This window comes from Coptis chinensis, chromosome 9 (assembly GCF_015680905.1).
Source record: "Coptis chinensis isolate HL-2020 chromosome 9, ASM1568090v1, whole genome shotgun sequence".
NCBI lineage: Eukaryota > Viridiplantae > Streptophyta > Magnoliopsida > Ranunculales > Ranunculaceae > Coptis > Coptis chinensis.
In genome coordinates, this window is record NC_141464.1 from 14545025 (window position 1) to 14561962 (window position 16938).

The window sequence follows — 16938 nt, forward strand, 5'->3', positions numbered from 1 at the left end:
GCTTTCTCATTCCCAACATCTGCCAAAGCTTCAATAATCTCATCTTTTGTTATCTGCCTTTGTAGCATTTCATGGTCGTCATCAGTTATACTCTGTCTCGGCCCCATACCTTGGAACACAGATAAATCTACTTCTGGCATTTGATTGGGGCTGTATACCTCCTTGTAGTACTGAACACATTCAGCCCCTATTTCGCTGACATCTTGCATGATCATCTCTGTTTACCAAACAAGTGATTTTTTTTGCCACTCTTCTAGCTTGAACCGACTTGAAGAAGTAGGTTGTATTGTTGTCTCTGACACTAATCACTTGATCCCGTGATTTCTCTTTGTATAATCCCTCTTCTGTAGCCGCTGCTTGTACATAGTGCTTGAGCGCGACTTTTTCCTTATTGATCAGTTCTCTGTTCAGTGGTTGGACTTGCAGCTCTGTATGGATTCCATCCAGCTCTCTCTTCATTGTTTTAACTCTGTCTACTACATTACCAACTCTCTCTCGATTCCAAGTGATTAGTGCTCCCTTTGTTAGCTTCAGTTTTTTCATGAGTATAAACATTGGGTTAGCCACTACTGGGCTTTTCCACGCCTCCTCCACTGTTTACATAAAGCCGTCTTCTTTGTGCCAGAAGTTGAGGAATCTGAAAGCCTTTCTCTTCTGATTTCTCTGTGCATTCGAAGTCACTACCATGGCTGAGTGGTCGGAGATAGCACCTGGGTTTAAGAACTCAGCTTCATGATCCTTGAAGTCACCTATCCACTCTGAATTGGTCATTACTCTGTCGAGTTTGCAACTCACTCTCACCATTTGTTTATTGCTCCATGTTAAGCGGTTCCCTTTGAATTTTATATCCACTAATCCAGCTGATGTGACGCAATGCATAAAGTCTGAAAACTGAGCTGGCGTTACTTCTAAACCTCCAAATTTCTCTTTGGGGTTCAGAATGGTGATGAAGTCTCCAAGTACTATCCATGGCTTTTGTATTATGCATGAGAGGTCAACGAGAGCCCTCCAGAGCTGTCTTCTTTCACTCATGTCTACACTCGCGTATACCATGGACACAATAAACTCCTCTCCTACTATAGTGCCTATCTCCATTGTTATATGTTGTTCATCCTTTCTCAATAGAGTAGCTATACATACCCTCGGGTCCCAACACAACCATACTCTCCCCATGTCAGAGTGCTCATAATTATCCCCTATAGCCCATTAATTAAAAGTTTTGTTGAAGACTCTATCTCTTTTTCCTTCTTTCATTCTTGTTTCCACTAATCCCATAATACTCAGATTGTACTTCCTTACCATATCTTTTACTTCCACTTGCTTGAAATCTTTGTTGTACCCCCTCATACTCCAGCAGCCTAGGTGTACATTCATTTAAAAGTGTTTGCGAGCTTAAAGTGACCGTTGATAAGTGCTCAAAAAGTGCAATTTAACCCACGATTATGCCTTTTGTTTAGCCATCTTAGTGGACGAATATTGTTTATAAGTTGTGTTTTAAGATTCTACAGGTGAAAAAGAGAGTTTTATAGAATATTAGAGAAAAAAGGGGTAAAATGGAGCAATTCGGAGCATTAAGGATCACATGGGAGGCCTGTGGACAATCATGGAGAAGGCCAAGGAATTATAGCTATTAAAGATGCGACTTGGACCTATTTTAAAGCCTATTTGGAAGCCCAAGGCCAAAGGATTCGTTGCTTGGACCAAAGCCCGCAAAAGAGGATAGAAGGATAGAGCAGAAGAGACAAAATAGACTTACGCGTCTGGGACGCATGGATCGAGCGTCCAGACGCATGCTTGCATCTGAGATGCATGAATAGTGCATCCAGACGCATAGATCGACACTGTAGCCAATTTCTTCTCAGTTTTGGAGACGAAGTTGGACTCTGAAAGAAGTCTATTTGTATTAGGAAACAAATGACGGTTTGGAATGCTTCTAGAGCTCATTGTAACCTCTATAAATAGAGGACCTAAGTGCCTCATGTAATTTGCCAATTCACTTATATTCTTGTCTCCGGAACTTGAAGCGAGAGATTAATAATAAAAGATCGGTTTTAACTAGCTGAGTCTTAATAAATTAGTCTTTCTAGTCTTATGTTCTTCGACTCTTCTTCTTCTCGTTCTTCGTGTTCTTCCTTCTATATGGAAGGCTAATCTTCTCTTTCAAGGGAGGAGATGAAGCCAGTGCTTAAGGTTTAATGATTCTTCTAGTTCATGGTGTTCTTCAATCAGGTTAGTTTTTTATGTTTTTAGTTATTAGTTCCATTGCCCACACCAGGGAATGGAAGTATAGATTAAGGTTTTTATTTATTGCAATCGAATATCATGCTAGTTTAGGGTTTTATTTATTGCAATTGAATATTTGCTAGTGACATGTTTTTATTTATTGCAATTGAATATAATGCTAGAATAGGGTTTTATTTATTGTAATTGAATATTATACTATTATTCTCTACTTTTCTTCTAGTTGTGTAGTGTTTTAGAGTAAGGGAAGTATTCCTTGTGTTTGCCTTAGATGGTGATTCATTGAATAGCTGCCCAAGCTCACATAAAAGGAAAGAAGATACTAGTAACATGAACATAGGAACAACCTTAAGTAGAGTTATTTGTTAACGATGTTTCGTCCAAGAGGGCATCATCACTCGCTCGATTGCCTAATTGTAGTCTACTTGTGAGAACAACCATGAAGCAAAAGGCCATTGAATTAAAAGTATTGGTGGATTCTAATCTCTTGAATTCCCTCTCCTATAAATTATCAATAGTTTAGTTAGTTTAGTTTAGTTTAGCATTAGAATCTACAATATCTATAATAATAGTTTTTAATCCCTCAAACCCCCTTTCCAGTCTTGTCCTTCATATAAACATACACTTAAAAGTGGAACGATACCCTACTCATCCTTTACTTATTGAGGGATAATTAGGTTTTGATACGCTTCTATTTTGTTCAACGACCATCATCCATCTATATCATCTATCCATATCCCACATCTCATCTATACACAAAAAGAGGCAAGGTCAACCGTACTTGGTTGCCACTGTGTTTTGTCTCCCTGCTTGAGTTATAGGTGCTTTGGTCCATAAGCTTCCACTGGTCTTACTTTCCTTTATGATACTAAGTCCTTTGGGAACAATCTTCCCTTTTTCTACTTGTGTCTCTGCTTCCTTGGCCCCTATACTCTCTGCAGTTGTCTCTTTTGTCTTATTCTTACTGGCCTTTTCTTGCTCTGATCTTTTTTTTTTCCGCTGTTTGTCTTGGCTTTTTCTAGCTTATCCTCTTCCACCTTAGGTTCCTTTCCTTTTTCAGCTGCTCGCATCTCATCCCTTGTGATATCATCTCTTTGCAAGTTTCTGGCCTTACATCGATGTTTCTTGCTTGGAGACTCCCACCCCTCTTCATCTGGTATCTTGTGTACTTCATGCACTTCAGTGTTTTCTGAGTTTACCCCCTGTTTTTGTGCACTTTCTGATGGTTGTCCTTAGTGTTTCTCTTCCTCTCCCTTCTCTTCTTCCTTCTTTTCAGTGGTCTCCTTCTTGAGCCAAACTTTCGTAGCCATTGTTTCCGCTGGTTCTTTCTTTGGGCATCTTTGATCAGAGTGTCCGAAAGTTTTGCAAGTCACACATCTCAGCGGTTTCCAATTATATTCAAAAGTCACTTTATACGCTCTCCTTTGATCTGGTATCACTGGAATGTGATCTGGATACGGGCACTCTGTATCTATTTCTACGCAAACTCTCGCATAGTTAGTTCGCGTCATATTCTCCGTTAGTTGATTTGTGAACATAGGAATTCCCACAACACTCCCAACTTGGCTGAAGCCCTCTTTGTTCCACATTTCCATTGGCAATCCTTTGACAACCACCCAAATAGGTATGGTCCTTAATTCTCTCGTTTCTGCTTCAACAAAGGTTCTCCACGGCCTAACAACAAATAACTGACTGGAGATGTGAAAGGATCCAACATCTAGCACCATCTGCCTCTCTTCTTCCTTCTCAAACTTGAATGTAAACATGGACTCCCCATAAGGTTTCATGATAAAGTTTTTTATCCCCCAACTTCTACTAACAACATCCTTCACAAATGTGTAATTCAACCTTCGTCCAACAAATGATCCAACAATCAGATTATCGAATTTTTTGTTATATTCTGTGAACTGTGAAGATTGTACATGTATTGCAGGCTTTCCATTCACTAAAGTAGGTGGTATATACTCTAGTGTTGCACTTCCCACTGCCTTTTTCTCGATAACATCTACCCAAGAACTTTTCTTGCTAGCGTGTTCTCTCCCTGTTTGCTCATCATGCTTTCCCTCTATACCGCTCTGCTCTGTTACTCTTCCTTGCATTTCTACTCGATTTTGTGCTCTCAGACCTTTAAACCCAGCTTCATGTGTTTCTAAAGTTTGTTTTCCCTCCACAGGCCCATTACTGTTTGGTTGTTTGTCTTGTTTTGTATCTTGTTTATCCCATGGTTTCTTGCTGTGTTTCTCATTCATTTAAGCTCCTCGCGACTTTAGATGTAATCCTCTATTTTCATTGAGAACCTTTGGGCGTACAGCAGCATTCATCCTCATAGCTCTTTCTTCTTTGTTCTTATCTCCTTCACTGGTTAACAGTTTCTCCAGTGCTTCTTCTTTTATCTTGCGCCCTTCCATGCCAGACCCAGTATCACTTACTTGATCGTTAAGATCCTTGTTACCATGTCTTTCACTTAAGGCCAAACCACCTTCCACTCCTGAAGTCCTTGTGTCTTTAAAGTATCGCTCAACATCACTCTGTAGTTTCTCCAGTGTTTCTTTTGTGAAAGGCGATGCAATATCAGGTGACTTGCTTTCATTGCCTTCCTCTTCATGGTCTTTAATGCTATATCCATCGCGAAGTCATCCATCTTGCTGCGTTCTGTACTTCCAGATCCAAAGTTTTCGCGGTTTAATCTTTCCCTGTATCTCTCCAAAGACCATACATTTTCCTGAGCAAAGAAGTCATTATCTCCATGTCTGCTTCTTCGCTCAGCGGTGTGTCTCGGTCAGAATCATCTCCTTCACTAAGAACCCTAGCTAGTATGCTAGAGTTTGCAGTCTCTAAACTACCTAAACCGTGTGGTTTTTGCATGATTTTTTTGTTTTTGGTGTGAAAAGTCCTAAATACCCCTAAGGTAATAAATCACCCCTTAGAGGCCACCATTAACAACTAAACAAGCTACTCCTTTGCAGATTCTAATGCAAGCTTACAAGTAGATGTATTCAATTAAGTGTTTTGCATTCAATCAATCAATCAAGTGTTTTGTATTCATTCTAATTGATCAGTTCCTAAATATGTATTTTTATGCTCTTGTAATGATTCAATTATGTCAAATTATATAATTAATAATGTACAAAATTCATGTTCTTATCGCGTCTTCAAGATACAAGCCTATTCTGGACCAAATACCTCACACGACGTGATCTAAAGCCAAAAGGAACCAAAAAGGGATCTTATGGGACAACTAAGAAAAAGTGTCAAAAAGTCAACAGTCAAAGTGTACGGTCAAAGTCTACTTAGGTGTCCAAAAACTCAAAAGCTCTGGAAGCACTCCAAGGCATCAAAAACCAAGGACTCAACTCAACCCTTTGCAAGACAAGGACTCCATGTTTTGAATTCGTACTACTGCAAGCTCACAAGTAGATGCATTCAATCAAGTGTTTTGCATTCATTCTAATGCGGCTAGCTTGTAGATATGTTAATTCAATCAATCAAATGTTTTGCATTCATTCTAATGCAAGCTCACAAGTAGATGCATTAAATCAAGTGTTTTGCATTCAATGAATCAACCAAGTGTTTTGCATATATTCTAATTGATCAGTTCGCAAATATGTATTTTTAGCCTCTTGTAATGTTTCGATTATGTCAAATCATATAATCAATAATGTACAAAACTCATGTTCTTATCACTTTTTCAAAATACAAGCCTATTCTGGGCAAAATATCTCAAATAACGTGATCGAGATCCAAAAGTAAACATAAAAGGGACCTTATGGGACAACTGAGAGAAAGCGTCGAAAAGTCAACGGTCAAAATCAACAGTCAATGTCAAATTCAACGGTCAAAGAAAACTGAAGGGTCCAAACACTCAAAAGTTCAGGAAACACTCCAAAACTTCAAGAACTCAACCCTTTCCAAAACAAGGATTCTATGTTTCGCATTCATTCAAATACAAGCACACACGTAGATGCATTCAATCAAGTGTTTTAAATCCATTCTAATGCAAGCTCCATTGTAGTTGCGTTAATTCAATCAATCAAGTGTTTTGCATTCATTCTAATGCAGGCTCACAAGTAGATACATTCAATCAAGTGTTTTGCATTAATTCTAATTGATAAGTTCCCAAACATGCATTTTTATCCTCTTGTAATGCTTCAAGTATGTCAAATTATATAATCAGAAATGTACAAAACTCATGTTCTTATCACCTTTTCAGGATACAAGCCAATACTGGACGAAATACCTCAAATGACGTGATCTAGAGCCAAAAGGAGCCTAAAAAGGGCCTTATGGGACAACAGAGAAAAAGTGCCAAAAAGTCAACGTTTAAAGTCAACAGTCGAAGTCAAATTCAATGGTCAAAGTGTACAGTCAACCAAGTGTATTACACGTAGATGCATTCAACCAAGTATTTTGCATTCAATCAATCAATAAGGTGTTTGCATTCATTCTAATGCAAGCTCACCCGTAGACGCATTCAATCATGTGTTTTGCATTCATTCTAACGCAAGCTTGCTTGTAGACGTGTTCATTCAATCAATCAAAGTGGTTTGAATTCTTTTTAATGCAATCTCGCACGAATATGCATTCAATCAAATGTTTTGAATTCATTCTAATGCAAGCTCAAACGTAGATGCATTCAATCAAGTGTTTTGCATTCATTCTAATGCAAGCTCTCTTCTAGATGCGTTAATTCAATCAATTAAGTGTTTTGCATTCATTCTAATGCAATATTTCAAGAATATGCATTCAATCAAGTGTTTTGCATTCATTTAATCAATCAAGTGTTTTGTATTCATTCTAATTGATCAGTTCCTAAATATGTGTTTTTATGGCCTTGTAATGATTCAATTATGTAAAATTATACAATCAATAATGTACAAAACTCATGTTCTTATCGCGTTTTCAAGATACAAACCTATATTTGACCAAATACCTCACATGACGTGATCTAAAACCAAAAGGAGCCTAAAAGGGATCTTATGGGACAACTAAGAAAAAGTGTCAAAAAGTCAACGGTTAGAGTTTACGGTCAAAGTCTACTCAGGTGTCCAAAAACTCAAAAGCTCAGGAAACACTCCAAGGCTTCAAAAATCAAGGACTCAACTTAACCCTTTGCAAGACAAGGACTCCATGTTTTGCATTCATTCTAATGCAAGCTCACAAGTAGATGCATTCAATCAAGTGTTTTGCATTCATTCTAATGCGAGCTCGCTTGTAGATGCGTTAATTCAATCAATCAAATGTTTTGTATTCATTCTAATGCAAGCTCACAAGTAGATGCATTAAATCAAGTGTTTTGCATTCATTGAATCAATCAAGTGTTTTGCATACATTCTAATTGAAGAGTTCCAAAATACGCGTTTTTAGCCTCTTGTAATGTTTCGATTATGTGAAATCATATAATAAATAATGTACAAAACTCATGTTCTTATCGCTTTTTCAGGATACAAGCTTATTCTGGGCCAAATATCTCAAATGACGTGACCTAGAGCCAAAAGTAAACATAAAAGGGACCTTATGGGAAAACTGAGAGAAAGTGTCGAAAAGTCACTGGTCAAAGTGAACCGTCAACGTCAAATTCAACAGTCAATGAAAACTGAAGGGTCCAAAAACTCAAAAGTTCGTGAAACACTCCAAGGCTTCAAGGACTCAACCCTTTGCAAAACAAGGATTCCATATTTTGCATTCATTCTAATACAAGCACACACGTAGATGCATTCAATCAAGTGTTTTACATAAATTCTAATGCAAGCTCGATTGTTGTTGTGTTAATTCAATCAATTAAGTGTTTTGCATTCATTCTAAGGCAAGCTCACAAGTAGATGCATTCAATCAAGTGTTTTGCATTCATTCTAATTGATAAGTTCCCAAATATGCATTTTTATCCTCTTGTACTGCTTTAATTTTGTCAAATTATATAATCAGAAATACACAAAACTCATGTTCTTATCGCTTTTTCAGAATACAAGCCAATTCAAGACGAAATACCTCAAATGACGTGATATAGAGCCAAAAAGAGCCTAAAAGGGGCCTTATGGGACAACTGAGAAAAAGTGCCAAAAACTCAAATTTTAAAGTCAACAGTCGAAGTCAAATTCAACGGTCAAAGTCAACTAAAGGGTCCAATAACTCAAAAGCTCAAGAAACACTCCAAGGCTTCGAGGACCGAGGACTCAACTCAACCGTTGGCAAGACAAGAACTCCATGTTTTCATTATCAAAACATTAATACCTAGTTTTATACATCAAACACCATCCCAAAAACAATAGAGGAACAAAAAAAAAGTGGGGTTTTCTCCATCACAATTCTTCCCACATAGATTTAAGATGAACAACTTTAAAACCCTAACTGTCCGCGAATCTCAACATGTCACTAATGCAAGCTCACACGTTGATACATTCAACCAAGTGTTTTGCATTCAATCAATCAATAAGGTGTTTGCATTCATTCTAATGCAAGCTCACCGGTAGACACATTCAATCAAGTGTTTGGCATTCATTCTAATGCAAGCTTGCTTGTAGACGCGTTCATTCAATCAATCAAAGTGGTTTGCATTCTTTTTAATGCAATCTCGCACGTAGATGCATTCAATCAAATGTTTTGAATTCATTCTAATGGAAGCTCACACGTAGATGCATTCAATCAAGTGTTTTGTATTCATTCTAATGCAAGATCTCTTGTAGATGCGTTAATTCAATCAATTAAGTGTTTTGCAATCATTCTAATGCAAGCTTTTAAGAAGATGTATTCAATCAAGTGTTTTGCGTTCATTCAATCAATCAAGTGTTTTGTATTCATTCTAATTGATCAGTTCTTAAATATGTGTTTTTATGCTCATGTAATGATTCATTTATTTCAAATTATACAATCAATAATGTACAAAACTCATGTTCGTATTGCGTTTTCAAGATACAAGCCTATTATGGACCAAATACTTCACATGACGTGATCTAAAGCCAAAAGGAGCCTAAAAGTGATCTTATGGAACAACTAAGAAAAAGTGTCAAAAGGTCAACGGTCAAAGTCTACACAGGTGTCCAAAAACTCAAAAGCTCAGGAAACACTCCAAGGCTTCAAAAACCAAGGACTCAACTCAACCCTTTGCAAGACAAGGACTCCATGTTTTGGCATTCGTACTAATGCAAGCTCACAAGTAGATGCTTTCAATCAAGTGTTTTGTATTCATTCTAATGCGAGCTCGTTTGTAGATGCGTTAATTCAATCAATCAAATGTTTTGCATTCATTCTAATGCAAGCTCACAAGTAGATTCATTAAATCAAGTGTTTTGCATTCATTGAATCAATAAAGTGTTTTGCATACATTCTAATTGAACACTTCCCAAATATGCATTTTTAGCCTTTTGTAATGTTTCGATTATGTCAAATCATATAATCAATAATGTACAAAACTCATGTTCTTATCGCATTTTCAGGATACAAGCCTATTCTGGGCCAAATATCTCAAATGACGTGATCTAGAGCCAAAAGTAAACATAAAATGTACCTTATGGGAAAACTAACTGAAATGGTCAAAAAGTCAATCGTCAACGTCAAATTCAAAGGTCAAAGGAAACTGAAGGGTCCAAAAACTCAAAAGTTTGTGAAACATTACAAGGCTTCAAGGTCTCAACCCTTTGCAAAACAAGGATTCCATGTTTTGCATTCATTCAAATACAATCAATCGAGTGTTTTACATCCATTCTAATGCAAGCTCGATTGTAGTTGCGTTAATTCAATCAATCTAGTGTTTTGCATTCATTCCAATGCAAGCTCATAAGTTGATGCATTCAATCAAGTGTTTTGCATTCATTCTAATTGATAAGTTCCCAAATATGCATTTTTATCCTGTTGTAATGCTTCAATTTTGTCAAATTATATAATCCGAAATGTACAAAACTCATTCTTATCGCTTTTTCAGGATACAAGCCAATACTGGACGAAATACCTCAAATGACGTGATGTAGAGCCAAAAGGAGCCTAAAAGGGGCCTTATGGGACAACTGAGAAAAAGTGCCCAAAAGTCAACGTTTAAAGTCAACAGTCGAAGTCAAATTCAACTGTCAAAGTCAACTAAAGGGTCCAATAACTCAAAAGCTCAAGAAACACTCCAAGGCGTCAAGGATCGAGTACTCAACTCAATCGTTGGCAAGACAAGGATTCCATGTTTTCATTATGAAAACAATAATACTTAGTTCTATACATCAAACACCATCCCAAAAACAATAGAGGAACAAAAAAATGGTAGGGTTTTCTCCATCACCATTCTTCTCACATAGATTTAAGATGAACAACTTTAAAACCTTAACTCTCCACGAATCTCAACATGTCACTAATGCAAGCTCACACGTAGATGCATTCAACCAAGTGTTTTGCATTCAATCAATCAATAAGGTGTTTGCATTCATTCTAAAGCAAGCTCACACGTAGACGTATTCAATCAAGTTTTTTGCATTCATTCTAATGCAATCTTGCTTGTAGACGCGTTCATTCAATCAATGAAGTGGTTTGCATTCTTTTTAATGCAATCTCGCACGTAGATGCATTCAATCAAATGTTTTGAATTCATTCTAATGCAAGCTCACACGTAGATGCATTCAATCAAGTGTTGTACATTCATTCTAATGCAAGCTCTCTTGTAGATGCGTTAATTCAATCAATTAAGTGTGTTGCATTCATTTTAATGCAAGCTTTCAAGAAGATGTATTAAATCAAGTATTTTGCAATCATTCAATCAATCAAGTGTTTTGTATTCATTCTAATTGATCAGTTCCTAAATATGCGTTTTTATGCTCTTGTAATGATTCAATTATGTCAAATTATACAATCAATAATGTACAAAACTCATGTTCTTATCGCATTTTCAAGATACAAGCTTATTCCGGACCACATGACGTGATCTAAAGCCAAAAGGAGCCTAAAAGGGATCTTATGGGACAACTAAGAAAGTGTGTCAAAAAGTCAACGGTCAAAGTCTACACAGGTGTCCAAAAACTCGAAAGATCAGGAAACACTCCAAGGCTTCAAAAACAATGGACTTAACTCAACCATTTGCAAGACAAGGACTCCATGTTTTGCATTCATACTAAAGCAAGCTCACAAGTAGATGCATTCAATCAAGTGTTTTGCATTCATTCTAATGCGAGCTCGCTTATAGATCCGTTAATTCAATCAATCAAAAGTTTTGCATTCATTCTAATGCAAGCTCACAAGTAGATGCATTAAATCAAGTGTTTTGCATTCATTGAATCAATAAAGTGTTTTGCATACATTCTAATTGAACACTTCCCAAATATGCATTTTTAGCCTTTTGTAATGTTTCGATTATGTCAAATCATATAATCAATAATGTACAAAACTCATGTTCTTATCGCCTTTTCAGGATACAAGCCTATTCTGGGCCAAATATCTCAAATGACGTGATCTAGAGCCAAAAGTAAACATAAAATGTACCTTATGGGAAAAATAAGGGAAACGGTCAAAGTCAACCGTCAACGTCAAATTCAAAGGTCAAAGGAAACTGAAGGGTCCAAAAACTCAAAAGTTTGTGAAACACTACAAGCCTTCAAGGTCTCAACCCTTTGCAAAACAAGGATTCCATGTTTTGCATTCATTCAAATACAATCAAGCGAGTGTTTTACATCCATTCTAATGCAAGCTCGATTGTAGTTGCGTTAATTCAATCAATCTAGTGTTTTGCATTCATTCCAATGCAAGCTCACAAGTTGATGCATTTAATCAAGTGTTTTGCATTCATTATAATTTATAAGTTCCCAAATATGCATTTTTATCCTCTTGTAATGCTTCAAATTTGTCAAATTATATAATCCGAAATGTACAAAACTCATTCTTATCGCTTTTTTAGGATACAAGCCAATACTGGACGAAATACTTCAAATGACGTGATGTAGAGCCAAAAGGAGCCTAAAAGGGGCCTTATGGGACAACTGAGAAAAAGTGCCCAAAAGTCAACGTTTAAAGTCAACAGTCGAAGTCAAATTCAACTGTCAAAGTCAACTAAAGGGTCCAATAACTCAAAAGCTCAAGAAACTCTCCAAGGCTTCAAGGATCGAGTACTCAACTCAATCGTTGACAAGACAAGGATTCCATGTTTTCATTATGAAAACAATAATACTTAGTTCTATACATCAAACACCATCCCAAAAACAATAGAGGAACAAAAAAATGGTAGGGTTTTCTCCATCACCATTCTTCTCACATAGATTTAAGATGAACAACTTTAAAACCTTAACTCTCCACGAATCTCAACATGTCACTAATGCAAGCTCACACGTAGATGCATTCAACCAAGTGTTTTGCATTCAATCAATCAATAAGGTGTTTGCATTCATTCTAAAGCAAGCTCACACGTAGACACATTCAATCAAGTTTTTTGCATTCATTCTAATGCAATCTTGCTTGTAGACGCGTTCATTCAATCAATGAAGTGGTTTGCATTCTTTTTAATGCAATCTCGCACGTAGATACATTCAATCAAATGTTTTGAATTCATTCTAATGGAAGCTCACACGTAGATGCATTCAATCAAGTGTTTTACATTCATTCTAATGCAAGCTCTCTTGTAGATGCGTTAATTCAATCAATGAAGTGTGTTGCATTCATTCTAATGCAAGCTTTCAAGAAGATGTATTAAATCAAGTATTTTGCAATCATTCAATCAATCAAGTGTTTTGTATTCATTTTAATTGATCAGTTCCTAAATATGCATTTTTATGCTCTTGTAATGATTCAATTATGTCAAATTATACAATCAATAATGTACAAAACTCATGTTCTTATCGCGTTTTCAAGATACAAGCTTATTCCGGACCACATGACATGATCTAAACCCAAAAGGAGCCTAAAAGGGATCTTATGGGACAACTAAGAAAGTGTGTCAAAAAGTCAACGGTCAAAGTCTACACAGGTGTCCAAAAGCTCGAAAGCTCAGGAAACACTCCAAGGCTTCAAAAATAATGGACTTAACTCAACCATTTGCAAGACAATGACTCCATGTTTTGCATTCATACTAAAGCAAGCTCACAAGTAGATGCATTCAATCAAGTGTTTTGCATTCATTCTAATGCGAGCTTGCTTATAGATCCGTTAATTCAATCAATCAAATGTTTTACATTCATTCTAATGCAAGCTCACAAGTAGATGCATTAAATCAAGTGTTTTGCATTCATTGAATCAATCAAGTGTTTTGCATACATTCTAATTGAACAATTCCCAAATATGCATTTTTAGCCTCTTGTAATGTTTCGATTATGTCAAATCATATAATGAATAATGTACAAAACTCTTGTTCTTATCGCTTTTTCAGGATACAAGCCTATTCTGGGCCAAATATCTCAAATGACGTGATCTATAGCCAAAATTAAACATAAAAGGGACCTTATGGGAAAACTAAGAAAAAGTGTCGAAAAGTCAATGGTCAAAGTCAAATTGGAACAAAGAAAACTGAAGGGTCCAAAAACTCAAAAGTTCGTGAAACACTCCAAGGCTTCAAGGACTCAACCCTTTGCAAAACAAGGATTCCATATTTTGCATTCATTCAAATACAAGCACACACGTAGATGTGTTCAATCAAGTGTTTTACATCCATTGTAATGCAAGCTCGATTGTAGTTGTGTCAATTCAATCAATCTAGTGTTTTGCATTCATTCCAAAGCAAGCTCACAAGTAGATGCATTCAATCAAGTGTTTTGCATTCATTCTAATTGATAAGTTCCCAAATATGCATTTTTATCTTCTTGTAATGCTTTAATTTTGTCAAATTATATAATCAGAAATGTACAAAACTCATGTTCTTATCGCCTTTTCAGGATACAAGCCAATACTGGACGAAATACCTGAAATGACGTGATCTAGAGCCAAAAGGAGCCTAAAAGGGGCCTTATGGGACAACTGAGAAAAAATGCTGAAAAGTCAACCTTTAAAGTCAACAGTCGAAGTCAAATTTAATGGTCAAAGTCAACTAAAGGGTCCTATAACTCAAAAGCTAGGATACACTCCAAGGCTTCAAGGATTGAGGACTCAACTCAACCGTTGACAAGACAAGGACTCCATGTTTTCATTATCAACACAATAATACCTAGTTCTTTATATCAAACACCATCCCAAAAACAATAGAGGATCAATAAAATTGTTAGCTTGCATTAGAATGGATGTAAAACACTTGATTGAATGCATCTACGTGTGTGCTTGTATTTGAATGAATGCAAAACATGGAATCCTTGTTTTGCAAAGGGTTGAGTCCTTGAAGCCTTGGAGTGTTTCCTGAACTTTTGAGTTTTTAGACCCTTCAGTTTTATTTGACCGTTGAATTTGATGTTGACGGTTGACTTTGACCGTTGACTTTTCGACAATTCCGCTCAGTTGTCCCATAAGGTCCTTTTTATGTTTACTTTTGGCTCTAGATCACGTCATTTGAGATATTTGGCCCCGAATAGGCTTGTATCCTGAAAAAGCGATAAGAACATGAGTTTTGTACATTATTGATTATATGATTTGACATAATCAAAACATTACAAGAGGCTAAAAACGCATATTTGGGAACTGATCAATTAGAATGGATGCAAAATACTTGATTGATTCAATGAATGCAAAACACTTGATTTAATGCATCTACTTGTGAGTTTGCATTATAATAAATGCAAAACATTTGATTGATTGAATTAACGTATCCGCGAGCGAGCTCGCATTAGAATGAATGCAAAACACTTGATTGAATGCATCTACTTATGAGCTTGCATTAGTAATGATCAGGAGGAGGAGAAAGAAACAAGTAATAAGGAGAAGAATGAAACAGACATAGAGGAAGAATGGCTGACACCGAAAAAAAAGAATACTTGCAGACCACGAGCAGTACAAGAAGTTATGACGAGTTGTGTGGTAGTTGAGCAAGTAAGGGATGAGGAAGGAAGTGGAGAGGAGGAACAACATGGTAATGAAAATTCCAGAAAAGAAACAGGGAGAACTGGTCAGAGCAAAGACAGAGGAGAGACAAGCAGAAAGGATAAGGGGAAGTATCGCATAGAGGTGAGTCCGAAAGTGATAAAGACGATTAAGATACCTAGTTATGTCAAGTCAAATATAGTGGTTGCCAAGTACGATCACTCTAATCTAAAGAGAAAAACCAAATGATGATAAATCTAGGGTGTTGGAACATGAGGGGGCTGAATGTGGGGTTCAAACAGGTGGAAGTTAGAGAGATGATAAAGAAACATAACCTTAGCCTTATGGGATTGGTAGAGACAAAAGTTCAGGAAAAAAACATGGATACAATTAGTAGAATGTGTTGTGAGGGATGGAATGTGGAACATAATTATATGCATAGTGAGAAGGGCAAGATTTTGGTATGTTGGGATGCCAACATGTGCAAGGTCAGAGTTATTGAGAGGGAACTGCAATATATAACAGTGGAGGTAACTCTAGCTAGTAGTAAGATTTTTATGGCTACGTTTGTCTATGCAAGCACAGATTTGGTTACTCGGAGAGAGCTATGGAACAGGCTGGTTAACTTTTCGTGTTTGTATCATGGGCCTTGGGTGGTATTAGGGGATTTCAACTCAGTTTTGAGTTCTGAGGAGAGAGTTGGAGGTAGGCCGACTCACCCAATACATTATACTGATTTTCTACAATGTGTTACTATGGCTGGACTGACAGATATGAAATACAAGGGGAATGTATTGACATGGAACAACAGGAGAGGTATAAGAATTTGGCAGAAGCTGGATAGAGTTCTTGTAAATTCAAAATGGCTGGATGAGTTTGAGGAAGTAGAAGCTGAATTCCTGAACACGGGCACTATATCAGATCACTCTTCTATGGTAACTTACTCTTCAAGACAAAAGGACCAAAATAAGAAGTCATTTCGGTTTTTTAACTTTTGGACTAGAGAGGAAAGGTTTCTGGAAACCGTCCAGCAGGCTTGGGTGAGTGAAGTTGTAGGAAACCCAATGTTTGTCTTTATGAGAAAACTCAAGATTGTGAAAGGGGCTTTGGTTGAATGGAACAGAGAGAGGATTGGGAATGTAAAGACAAGGGCAGAAACAAAAAAACAAGAGATGGATGTTATCCAAATAAAGCTGCAAGCTGAGCTTCTGAATAGGGACTGGATTGATGAAGAGAGGATATGTATTAGAGAGTATGTAAAGGATGCGAAATCAGAAGAAGAGTGTGTGAGACAGAAGTCAAGAGATCAGGTAATTACTGTGGGGGATAATAATACAGAGTACTTTTACAAGTCAGTGAGAGCAAGGAGGGCATTGAATAAGATAACATGTTTGAGGGATGATCTTGGTAGTGTGAAAGAGGATTTGGATGAAATAGGAGCTGAATGTGTCCGCTTCTATGAGGAACTCTATGCGCCAGAGGAGTTGCAGGAACTAGAGTTTAGTTGCTTTGATGCTATTGAACCAAAAAAATTATTAGTAATCACACGAGGGAACGGTTAGTGGTACACATAACTAGGGATGAAATTATTGAGGCTTTGTTGTGCATAAATAGTGATAAGTCACCAGGAAATGATGGGTTCTCCTCTTTGTTTTTCAAGGCTGCCTGGAGAATTGTGGGAGATGATTTTGTTAGAGCCATACAAAATTACTTCAGGGTGAGCAGGATGCTTCGAGAAGTAAATGCTACTTGTATATCACTAGTGCCAAAGATATAGACCCCTACAAGTTTGAATGACTATAG

General features: G+C 36.9%; 1 protein-coding gene across 1 annotated transcript; it reads left to right on the top strand.

The window, feature by feature from the left end:
* The first annotated feature begins 15515 nt into the window (after positions 1 to 15515).
* Positions 15516 to 16697, top strand: LOC147474890 (uncharacterized). The gene has a single exon (XM_086585213.1). It carries the CDS (start codon positions 15516 to 15518, stop codon positions 16695 to 16697), a length of 1182 nt encoding a protein of 393 aa, XP_086441339.1.
* Positions 16698 to 16938: the final 241 nt, after the last annotated feature.